The sequence below is a fragment of the Xenopus tropicalis genome, chromosome 3, assembly GCF_000004195.4.
Source record: "Xenopus tropicalis strain Nigerian chromosome 3, UCB_Xtro_10.0, whole genome shotgun sequence".
NCBI lineage: Eukaryota > Metazoa > Chordata > Amphibia > Anura > Pipidae > Xenopus > Xenopus tropicalis.
This window is the reverse complement of record NC_030679.2, coordinates 121,284,977-121,297,274: the sequence shown is the minus strand read 5'-3', so window position 1 is coordinate 121,297,274 and position 12,298 is coordinate 121,284,977. Positions and strand designations below refer to the sequence as shown.

Genomic DNA, 12,298 nt, shown 5'->3' with positions numbered 1-12,298 from the left:
ACCCAGTGCATGGGCATTAGCCTACAGAGCAATAATCCCCAACCAGTGGCACAGGCAGTGTCGGACTGGCCCACAGGGATACCAGGAAATCTCCCAGTGGGCCCAGGGGTCAGTGGGCCCTCCTGCCTCTAACCATTTGGCCTATTTCATGGTCATTCACTTTGTTTTGCTTGGAAACTAGGGGATTGAGGAGTAGATTGTAGCATGTAAAGAAAATAGACTTGTAGAACAAAGAGGTTAAATGAGAAGAGGAAGAAAAATAGTTTGGAGAATGTGCCCATGGTTTGAGGTTTTCTGGTGGGCCCCTGGGGTCCCAGTCCGACACTGGGCACAGGGGCAACATGTTGCTCTCCAACTGAATGTCCTGTAGGCTGCCAGTCCATACGAGGTCTACCAAATAGCCAATCACAGCCCATATTTGGAACTTTTTTTTATGTTTGTGTTGCTCCTCAACATATTTTACATTTGAATGTGGTTCATGGCTTAGAGTATTCCATGAAAGAAAGTTCCCTTCTGCTTTGCATGCAGTGCTTTACTTGCAGAACATATAAAACAAGCCTTCACACATGCAGAAGGTTTAGCCCGATATCTGCTTCAGTATGGGCTATTAACTATCCAGCATTTGGGTCAAAAATCTGGCTTTACTAATCAGTGCCATTAATGGACAAATTGCCTCTCCATGTGTGACCAAACTGGCATGTAACTAACTTGCAAAAAACATGACACAAATATCAGAACTGAATAAGAATTTAATTAATACCAGAATGGCACCTACATCTTATTCATGTCATGAAACAAATGATAAAGCAGGCTTGTGTGTACTGGATCTTTCAAACTCTCCCTTTCAGCATCCACAGCATTTCAAAGAATAGTATACGCTGCCACATTCTCCATTCAAGGCATACTATACACAGCATAAAAACAAGTAAAAATAGACAATTATGATTGTATGGGTTTTTAAAATAAACCCAAGAGCCCTCATTGACTTGCAAACCTGAGTAACTGACCATGAAACAATATCTTGTACAATGATAACTTGGTAGTAGGTAGGACTGTTGTCTTTCTTCTGTGTCTAGACATAAATCTGATAGCAGCCTGGCCAATTTGCCCAATATAAGGTTAAAAAGATATGTCTATGAAGGTTTTCATTCATCCAGGTCATTGTATATACAGAGTAGAAGTAAATCTAGAGCAAATGGACTTGCTAATTACTCCACAAGTTCAAGTGCTCTAGATTTATTCTACTATATGTTAACAAGATATCCAGCTGCCAACATGAATTCCATGTTTATGAACATTTTCATAAGGAGTCCAGCCTGCTTCTATGAGTGTAAGTGGTCTCCCATAGAAGCAGGCAAATCAGATTTACAGCCAGCAACAGGCTTAGTCAGCTTAATGTTATGGTCAGTGCACTATGACGTTAAAGCTGCTCTGTGGTGGCAGGAACTGCAGCATTTATATGTTCCCCCCACCCCAGTACAGAAGGCAGCATTTACTAATCACCGATGCAAACTGCAGCTACCTCTTTGGCTTTACCTTATTATCTGTAACAGCAACTTGTAACAGTGGCCTCTGACAGCACAAGGAGTTTGCATTTTATGCAGAAGAAATAACTACTAGCATCCATCAAAGCCTTCTCCACATTACACATGCCGAGCAAGAACTCTGTATCAAATAAATAACTTCACCCCACCCCCCCCAAAAAAGCCAGGGGCTTCACTACAATAAATACAAATATTGCATTTTTTTTCTTCGGCCTGTTCATGAAGTTGGTTTGGAATGTAAAGTTCTATTGAAATCATGGAGCAGATGTTACATGGCAACGGCTTGCAGCTCTGTGGGTTTCATCATTTTCTTTGCAGCAATGATTGTGTTCTTCATTAGCATGGCAACAGTCATGGGCCCCACTCCCCCTGGCACTGGAGTGATGTAACTTGCTTTCTTCCTTACACCTAAAAGAGAACATGGCACATGTTAATGACACAGACCTCCTGTACACCCAGGGGCTGTTTTGTGACTTGGATAACTGGGGAAATTTCAAATGATCACTTAAATTTGTTAGAACCAGTACAACTGCTTTAGGCGATACGTGAGTGATAGTGTTTAGCACTGCTCTCCTGTTCAAAACCCTGCTTCCCAAAGCATACTGGATATGGCATATAACTATAAGCAGAAATAGACCAAGTAATATTGTAAAGAAAAGGATCCTTCTCTTTACCTTCAAAATCCACATCCCCAACAAGTTTTGGTTTGCCGGTGACTGGATCCTGCACGCGGTTAATTCCAACATCGATGACTGCAGCACCTTCCTTTATCATGTCAGCTGTGATAAGGTTAGGGATACCTGTGTGGAATAAAATCACACAGCACTTTGTAAAACATCTTTGTGTAGAGATCCTAGTTTACAAGTGATATTATACTCTATCAGTTGATCATGCCATGCACATTGTGGGACTTCCCCACTTTAATCTCAGGAACCTGGCTTTCTATGAGAATTTATTTTATAGTTTAACAGCAATGCAAATTTACACTTCTCAGCCATCAGCAAGATCTTATGATGCACCAAGAGGTAGGATTACAAATGGGCAACTGTGTCCCAATAGATCATTTTCACAAAGGTCTGCAGGGGGATTTGAGTTTAGCTGATTTTTTGCTTGCCATTATGAGTTTGCCAGTGAAATTATTGGGATATCTGGTTATTCTCTACCTTGGGATATATTCAGGACTCTTTGGAAGAACTCATACTCCTTGGACCTATGTTGTCTTTACTTAGTGACATCCCTCTGTCAGAACACTGCAGTGCAATTCTAAGCACCTTTGCTGCGCCCCCTTTTTTTTTTTTTTTTTTTTTTTTTTTTTTACACATTAGCCTAAATGAATGAGCTTATGTCAAAAAGAAGAGTTAGTCTGTGAATCCCTAATCCAAGATTGTAGCTCACCTGCAGCTGCAACGACAATATCTGCAATCTTGGTGTGCATCTTCAGCTGCTCTTTAGGAGTGTAGCGGTGAGAGATAGTTACTGTGGCATCACCTGTAACAAGCACATATGCATCAGTCAGACATTTTAAAATATAAATCTATATAAGCACAGATCTATTAAAATCAGAGGAAGTTATATATACTCTGACAAACAATGCATAACCACATTAAAATATTACTAATGTGCCATTTTATTTGTCAGCAAGCACTGTGGTACAAGGGATCTATATGCTATACTGTTCTAAGATTAGGTTGTGTTTAGACTGCATGCCCTAGGACACTCACCTCCAGGGCGCTCGTGCCTTCCATCTGTGTGCAGCAGCATTGCAATGGGCATCCCAACATTTTTAGATCTTCCAGCTACTACCACATTCTTACCAAGAGTGGGGATTCCTAGCAGGACACAGAAAAGATTTGCTTGTTTTTGAGCAGCAAAAATAAAAAAAAAATTTTTTTAGCAGAAAACAATTCTTAGCGTTAGAAGACTTCGTTAGAATGAATTATCCATACATAAGGGATTACGATGGGAAAAAAAGTTTGTTTCTCACAAGTGAATAAAATGACCTAAGATAACATAACATATGCCTTGGTCAGGTAAGCACTATGCATGTATCTTGGGTATTGTATCTGGGAACATGGTGGGGAAAACGCAACCCCTACTGTAAATTATGATACAGAAAGTAAGTTTCAAAGACCTTATAAAGGACAAGGCTGAAGTTCATGTTCCATCATACAGTTAATGCAAGACACGCTAGTGTTTTGTATCCTATATAAAAGGAAGATTTTGTATTCTATGACTTATGTCAAGCATAAGTCTGGCTTGGCGTTTGCTTTTCAGCTGGGAGAGTACGCTTTTTAAAAACAATCACACATTCATTGCTATAAAAGTAAGATTACATTCAGATTTATGTTCTACAATCAATCCCTATTTCACTCATCACAACAGATCAGAGAAAGCTACTAGCTGAATGGCTTCATTCTCCTTACCTGTTCTCTTAATGATCTCCCACACTCCCCAGGGGGTGGCCGGCAGCATTGAGTACTGGTCCAGGCACATTCTGCCCACGTTCACCACATGAAAACCATCTACATCTTTGTCTGGAGTCACAGCATTGCAGATAGCCCTCTCATCTAAGTGTTCTATAAAAATGTGAAAGAATAAAACTAAGTACATTTGTGTCAGGGGGGTCCTGTAACATATCACAGACCATCAAAAAAAGACATTGGTGCAAAATGTTTTACTCTTCCAGAACTTTCAGGAAAGTTATAATTATCACTGAAAGCTATTCCTGCTGTTAGTAGATAAGGAGGATTAGAAGGGCGTTAAAACCTATTAATAAGAGTTCATTACATAGGGCTTGTGTGAAAAGTGTGAGAAGTTTGACCAGCTGCTGCAGTTGAGGTATATTTAGTCATTCTTCCTAGCGGTTTATTTTGCTACATGATACACCTGAGATCAAAACAAACCGAATAACCAAGTCAGTGGATGCAATTTGCTACTGAAGTATGCAGTGCAGATGTACTGTGCAGCTAGATGTTGATTTTAATGACCACCTTAGTCTTAGTCTGTTTAAAAGGTTCTCCCTACTTAGCACTCCGCTGGGTAAGCCTGTGCTCAATCTATCGATCATTAAAACCAAGGAAACTATTCTATAACATGTTTAAAAAAGTCACCACTAGATGGCACTTGAGTTCAGGCTTACATCAATCAAAAATAGCTGCTTAAAAGTTCATTGTATTGGCTTTCCATAATGTTTCAATATGGCTATACACTGAACCCTCCACAAAAGATTAGAGAATCAAAGCAAAATTGTTGTGGGACATTACCCTTAAAGGAACAGCCAGAGAAAAAATGAAACTGGGTAAAATAGATAAAATGTGCAAAACATATTTTTAATATAGTTAGGCAAAAATGTAATCTATAAAGGATGGAGTGAACAAATGTCTAACATAATAGCCAGAGCTCTACTTCATCCTTTACAGCTATCTAAGCTGTTAGCAATCAGTAACTTGAGGGGGGGTCATATGTGCCCCCCCCCCCAAAGTCACTGACTAAGAGGTTAGAGAGCTGAAAGCAGGAAGTAGAATTCTGGCTGTTATGTTAGACATCTGCTCACTCCAGCCTTTATAGATTACATTTTTGCCAAAATAACTATTAGAAATATTTTTGCGTAGTGTATCTATTTTACCGAGTTTCATTTTTACATTGAACTGTTCCTTTAAAGCCATATGTCTGGCCAGTCCCCAGAACTGAATGTTAAGAGAAAGTGGCAGAATCTTGAGGCCAATCCCAGATGCTATGCATCTCTAATTATTAACAGCCATTTATACATTCTACAGACACATACCCACAGGGCAGACTAAATATATTAACACTGGAAAAATGGAGAATAAAACTTGCATGCACTATGCACTCCATTATGTTCCATATTAAATCTGCTCTTTTGTTATTCTTAGCCTGTGAACTCGGATGAGTCACGAGTCTGCGACACAGTGAATTTGCAAGCAGCTTATTAGGCATTACCTGGGAGAGGCAGCTGCACAAGGAGCCCATCGACATGATCATCATTGTTAAGCTTGTTGATGAGATCCAACAGCTCCTCTTCTGTGATGGATGTTGGCTTGAGTATGGTTTCACTGCTGATGCCTGAAACAGGGCAAGAGTAAAGCATACATATACCATTATTTTGATGGCTCATAAAAAAAAACAACATTTTGCACACTAATAAGCTGTACGAACCACCCATCCCTGGGCACCACTGGGGAGCTTACAGTAAGGGGTATATTTATCATGCTGTGTAAAAAGAGGAGTAAAACCTCCAATCAGATGCTTTGCTTTGGTTTTCTAACTGTTGAAATCTAATTGCTGATTGGTAGCCCTGGAGTAATGAGTCACTCCACTTTTTACACAGCATGATAAATATACCCCCATATCAGTTGGCTGTTCCCAGCTGACATGTTTACATGGCCCCTTGTGATGACTTCATTGGCCTGGAGGTTACACAATCAGATAGGCCTCTTATTTTGGATGATCAGTTAGCGCAAAACCAGCTCATGTGGCAACCTCACCAACTAAGAGGATCTTACAGTAAATGGGCAGCATCTTATCAGCTCTGCATTTGCTTTATTAGCACAGGATGATGACAATGCCTAAACTGTACAAAGTTTAAGGCAGTAGAGGTAAATGATACATTAATGAGTCAAAGTAAAAAGGTGTGGAAGGTACTGACTCACCCACATCTGCAGCGGCTTTTGTCTTGTTTAACACATAAGAATGGCTAGCAGGGTTGTCTCCAACCAGAACAACACTGAGGTGCGGTCTCTTGTTCCCAGCTGCTACCCACTGTTCCACTTCGTGCCGTGCCTCTTGCCGAATTTGCCTTGCCAGCTTCCTTCCAGAGATGACGACTGCCTCGTTCCTGCATGATAGAGGAATCTCTGCATTAGTACAGTGCAATTTAAGGACTGATAATTATATGAGCAAATAAAGCTGCAGAAATCCTTCTGTTTTAGGGCTCTGGCACACAGGGAGATTAGTCGCCCGCGACAAATCTCCCTGTTCGCGGGCGACTAATCTCCCCGAGTTGCCTTCACCTGCCATCCCACCGGTGACTTACATTGATGGCACACACGGCGGCGCGATTTCGGGAAATGGACGAAGGTACCTTGGTGCATTTTTTACAGCAAAAAAAAAAAGCCACCATCTTGGGGTCCAACGTTTCTGATTATATTTTCTAAGAGGTACATAAAATTTGCTTCCCTTTTCCTTTAAAGCAGCACATAATTTAAGGCACGTTCATTTTATTTCTAGAGGTGCAAAATGCAACGGCAATTACTTGTTGCCACTCTTGTCCCTTTTAACACTGTGGCATAAGCTTTAAAAGGACCAAAAAAGCACATAATGCCTGGACTGATTTCAGCAATACAGTAACTACAGACCAAACATAAAAAGACCTTTTCATCAGTGGAAGCTTAGGGTCTGTCTAAATCACGGTGTGAGCACACAAATTCAGCATGTGACCCAGACATGCATACATGCACAAAACATTTATGACCTACAAATATAGCTTAGCCTGTAAGATACAATCTGCAGATGACAGTGTCCCACTAGGGAAGGCTCTGGGCTCCCAGGCGACAAGCTAATTATAGAGAAGGTTGGCAGCACCACAGCTACTTCTATTACTGAACCTTAAGGTACCTCAGAAGCCATGTTTAATACTATAAAACATCTCTGGAAGGATACTAAAAAAGGTTAAAATGATCAAGTATTGCATAAAAAAAGTAAACATTTCTGCCACTTTACTAGCATTTTTCGAATTTCTCCTGCAGCTTTCCCAGCATTCTAAAAAATAAAGACATCCAACTGAGTAGTCACTGAAAATCTGTGCCATTATCATTTAAATATTTTCTTTTAATGCCCATTTTATTGCAGTAACAGAGCAAGAGTCTCAGAACATAAAAATGCATAGCCATCTGGGTAAATTGTTTTATTTAGAGATTGTAAAGCTAGCCACCCCTGGCCCATATAAAAAGGAAGGCCCCTGTGTCCATTACCTGTACAGGGATCATTCAGGTATTTATCAGCGAGGTAGAAAAATGCAATGCGCTTTGGCTAGTTTGGGCCGCTGGTGTAGCCCTCTCTCAGTGGGTCTGTAAGGGATCCCCATGTGATCTTAGAGGCAGCCCAAGAACCAGTTAGATAAACCCAATTTAGCCTACCAGCCAGGTGCCCCAAATATACGCTTGTTTGGCCACATCAGAGGAGCAGATTGCTGTGCGTGGCCAAGCAGTTTACTGGACCAATAGCCATCCCCACTGCTAACTTTCCATTGGCTTTCTTATCAATAACAAGTAACTATTGGCTCACACACTTCTCCAACGTAATAAGGTCTTGTATAAATGCTGAGCATTAACTGGCAGAAGGACGATGCATTGCTTCCTGTGTTTAACACTGACCTGCAAACAAGAGATTGCCCCATAATAATGAAGGAAAGACTTGAGCAATTTTCCCAGAGCTGCCATTCATCACTAAGGGAAATTGATCAGATAAAGGGTTGAACACACCATTGTGCAGTGAACATCCCTCCACAACAGTTAAGCAGCTGATCACAATGTCACTGCGGTGGGCACCCCTATCTACCCCACAGCCAAAGCGTCTGAAAGTGACCCATCGACTAGCTGAAACCTAATGAGCTGCAAGTAGCTTGTGATTTGGCTGCTTCTGACATCTCAGGTCACAGACTAAATACATACATTGCATACATTCAAAACATCCCATTTTATATTTAGTAGCAGAGCAACACTAGGGTATCAAGTCAGCTTCAGCTAAGGTAAACATTCGTAGGGATGTATAGGGTTACAACACTGGAGAAATAGAACTTTTAGGGGGAAGCATAAATCTGAAGTCTGGTTAAAGATATACAAGGAGATTTTACTATTAAATTGTAGTAAAACAACATGGGTGCACAAGTCCCCATTTTTAAGGTGGCCATACACAGGCCAGTCCATCAGGGTCTAACAACCAACAGACTCATACTGCGAGTGGCCATTCACATTTATTGACACATTCCATTTGCTCAGGCGGACAGCCTTAAGATTGCATGTGTGCGTATGAATACGAGGTTTAGAAGAATGTTACCTGTGGAACACCCCCAAAGTGGTTGGGTTCCAGGCTGAGAGTCGTTGATCCTTGGCCGTGTGGGTTCCCTGTATGTGTACCCAGGTACAGTGCAGGCTAAAATCCACCCCAGCTCACAAGGAAAAAAAAAAAGGACATTTTTTCCTAACCTGGTTGGTCTGGTTGGGTAATATCACTTACAGTTTTGCAGTTCCTGCTTGATAAGTAGGTTAACCCATTGCAGGTAGAATTAGGTAGTGAGTCTTGGGAAAGGGCATAGAGGGTGGGCAGGTGTGTTCCACCCAGACCAATGCAGGGTCCACAGGCACAAGGCATACTATCCAATGAAATACTACCATACCAATATTCTCAAGCAGATTCAGATCATCCTATAAGCAAAAAAGGCACATCTGATAAAAGTCACTTAAACAGCCCCCCCCCTCCTTACATGACTTCATTAGTTCCCCCCCACACCTTACACCTACCCACGGCCTTCTTTTAATTGATTCCAAAGACCAGCTTCCAATATCAAGAATTAAAACTAGATTCTTGTCTCTAAAATAATAAAATTGAACAGAAGAAGAACCAGAAACAATTACCCGATTAATCATTACCTTAGAGAAGAGACAACTATTCTATGAACACAGAGTAAACAACTGTTATTTATACAAGACCAGCTGCACAAATAGACAAATTGAACTTTACAACTGATATGGCTACTTTGATTGCAGTAAGATACACTGGTCGATACTGTTTGGAATGGATACCGTCCAACTGCCCATATACCGTATGACCAACTTTTTTTTTTGTCCTCTGGGGCCGACAGTCAAACGATCTGTTCCTCATCTGCCCAAACACTGGCAGATATTGTGCATCAGCAGGGGACCTTTCCCAACATGTCCATCAGACACAACTGTTATCCATGGTATGACACAACAGGATGAGGTTGTTGCCCCACCATACACAAACTGAACATTGTACAGAACTTTGTTTCATACCAATTGCCGGCTTAAGGAATTAACGGACAGGGCACTTCGATTTGCTTAAGCATTTCTGTGCTCACCACAACATGTACTTAAATCATAACATTCCTATAATTTTATATATAGAAATAAAGAGGGGGTTTTAACCACTGCTGTTTTCTGCCTGAAAGCAGCTGTGGTCAACATACCCCTTCTGAAATTAGCTTTAGGCTATGCCTACATGGCACTGTCACTAACACTGCCTATTACTACCCCCTGAAAAAAACTGTTGGTTCCAAACTGCTGTCAGTCTTCAAGGTAAGTAGGTAGGTGTTTCCCTCCCGATTGTAAGTACTTTCTGCCCCCTTTAGCTCTTGTATTGGTCACTTTTTTAATACATAATCAGTATGTTCAATGTATAAACCTATTTATTGTACAACTTTGAGTAGTAAGTACTTTATAATTATGTGTTAATAATTGTACCCTAACCCTCAAAAAATATGTATTACCAGACCAGATAACACTTTAGCTAAAAGATGACCCCCACCCCTCTACCAACAGGGCAGAGGTTTCACCAACACTTCAACAAAGTCTAAGCTCCTTCCACTTCCTCCCTCCCCCCCCCCCCCCGCACCCCCTGGGCTTCCAGATGATGGATCCCATACCTGTACTTCCATCCTTACATCCTCACTGTGCATTTACCCCCCACTCCACCCCCACATGGCTATATGTCATTAGAACTGCATCACATGTGCCGAGTTTTGTAGTCATAACAAGTAAATGGCTGATGAAGTAACGCGGCCCCTAAAGTTGTGCGTGTCGGCAGAATAAACCACTCACACCTACTGAGCACCATTACATAAAGGCTGGCTGTATGTACAGTTTCCTTTATGTAATGTTTTGGCCAGGACACTCCCCACAGCGGAAAAAGTGACATTAGTAGTTGGAACAGTAGGTGAAGCTCAGCCGCTCTTTAGCAGCCTAGCTATTCCATACATGACAATGTTACGCAATATACAAATTTAGAATAAAATATAAAAAGGAAGCATTCTGTGGCAGCCTGTCCCTTCTATATAATACAAAAGCATATTATCCAGCACTCTGCCAGCCTTTGTATCCCTCCCCGACCAACTTTCCCATCTCCTTTAGTGCAGCCCTCCAATAAAGATTTTAAATCCCCTCAAAACCCAGACACTTTCCCCAGCGTAAGTTCCCACACAGTTGTTACCCACGTCTTCTCTCATCATTGCCATTATTCCTCCTAACTCACTAGCTGCTCCCATGCCTCCAGAACTAACCAACATCATTCTGCCACAATCATACCAACGTGCTATCCGTTCCCACTGCTGGTTCCTTTGCTTACACACAAATGCACACTATGGAAGTGCTGTTTAAATGAATTGTGATTAATAGTTATCAAGGGCTTACCACACACTGATCATTTTCATTAAAAACAAATTATTACAAAGCTACATAATGGCAAATGTCCGTGTCCCAGTGTGATTCAGTGTTGGGGTACCCCCTGGACAGATGGAAAAGCAATTATGTTTCACGAAAATCAAGTTTGTGGATATAGAAATACACATTCAATGGCAGGGGAGACACTGAGCTTCAACTTTAAGGTGGGCGGGGCATCAGAGAGCGGGGGGAGGGAAGGCAAAGCCAGTGCAACCAGCAAAAGGGATTTCATCAGCCAGGCTTCACTTCCTGTCCCTGCCAATACACACAGCTCCCATGGCTACAAGCATCCTACCATCATATTAAGGCTATAGGGCTAGCCAATGCCCACACTGCATTCATGTCACTGTATAAAGCCATTATGTGGATAGAACACTAACAACAAAGCATTTCACGAAAGCATAAGTTAACTCTAAGGTCACACTACTTCCTACATTATAAAACTCTTACAGCAGTCGCAGAGAACGCTGGGAATTGTATTTCCAATACGGTCTATGCTATTTCGTTTAAGATTTAAGGGCATTAAATGAGCATGGTTCCCAGCTGGCAGCCTCTTGCTCTAATAAGCTACTCCTCCCCTCCATAATATGACAGATGTGACAGACCGCTTCACCAACGGAGAAGGAGTATTGGCACTGACATAGAACGGACTAGGCTGCTGCCTTTGTTGGTTTGGCGGGCGGGCTCATCTTATCCGGCTAATGAGGGGGGGTCCCGACAGGGGTAGGACCAGTTTGAATAAGGCAAGGTCACTAGCAGGGACTCGCACTTACCTGCAAGGGGTACAGTGGATCGCTCGGACCTGGGCTCTTACAGCGCAGCACAGAAAGCGGAGAGATGTGAGGGTTGCCATGGTGAGCACCGAAGGGCTACCGGGAGGTAACTTCCACTAAGCCTAAAAGGGGACACCACGCTGGAGAGCGGGCTTTATATAGACTCGCTGACGTCAGCGACTGTTCGCAGTACCACGCCCACTGTTGCTAAGCGCCTCGCCCGCTATCTGAGTAGGATGTGATTAAGCACAGCGTTTTGTCATTGGCTGCGTAGGTTAAAGGGGCGGTACTCAGAGCGGCGTATAGTTCCCTATTTATGTTTAGCCGCTGTCCTTAGAATTGGAGGGACGGGTGTAATTTGTGCTGTATGCGTGTCTATTTGGCAGTCTGCCTTAAACAAAAAAAAAAAAAAAAAAAAGGTGGGGGTGGGAAAGAATTGGGATTGTGTGGTTTTTTGGTTTAGCATTCTTATAATTTACTTTCCTATCTCACACCAGTTTTAATATAT

The 12,298-nt window shown here is 41.9% G+C and overlaps 1 protein-coding gene across 1 annotated transcript; it reads right to left on the bottom strand.

The window, feature by feature from the left end:
- Positions 1–731: 731 nt before the first annotated feature.
- Positions 732–11,919, bottom strand: mthfd2 (methylenetetrahydrofolate dehydrogenase (NADP+ dependent) 2, methenyltetrahydrofolate cyclohydrolase). The gene is given in 8 exon segments (NM_001130244.1): positions 732–1,952; positions 2,219–2,344; positions 2,940–3,032; positions 3,266–3,373; positions 3,968–4,120; positions 5,505–5,627; positions 6,215–6,399; positions 11,791–11,919. Coding segments are annotated over 8 exon segments (1,008 nt in total). The 5' UTR covers positions 11,871–11,919; the 3' UTR covers positions 732–1,812.
- Between the last annotated feature and the right edge of the window lie 379 nt (positions 11,920–12,298).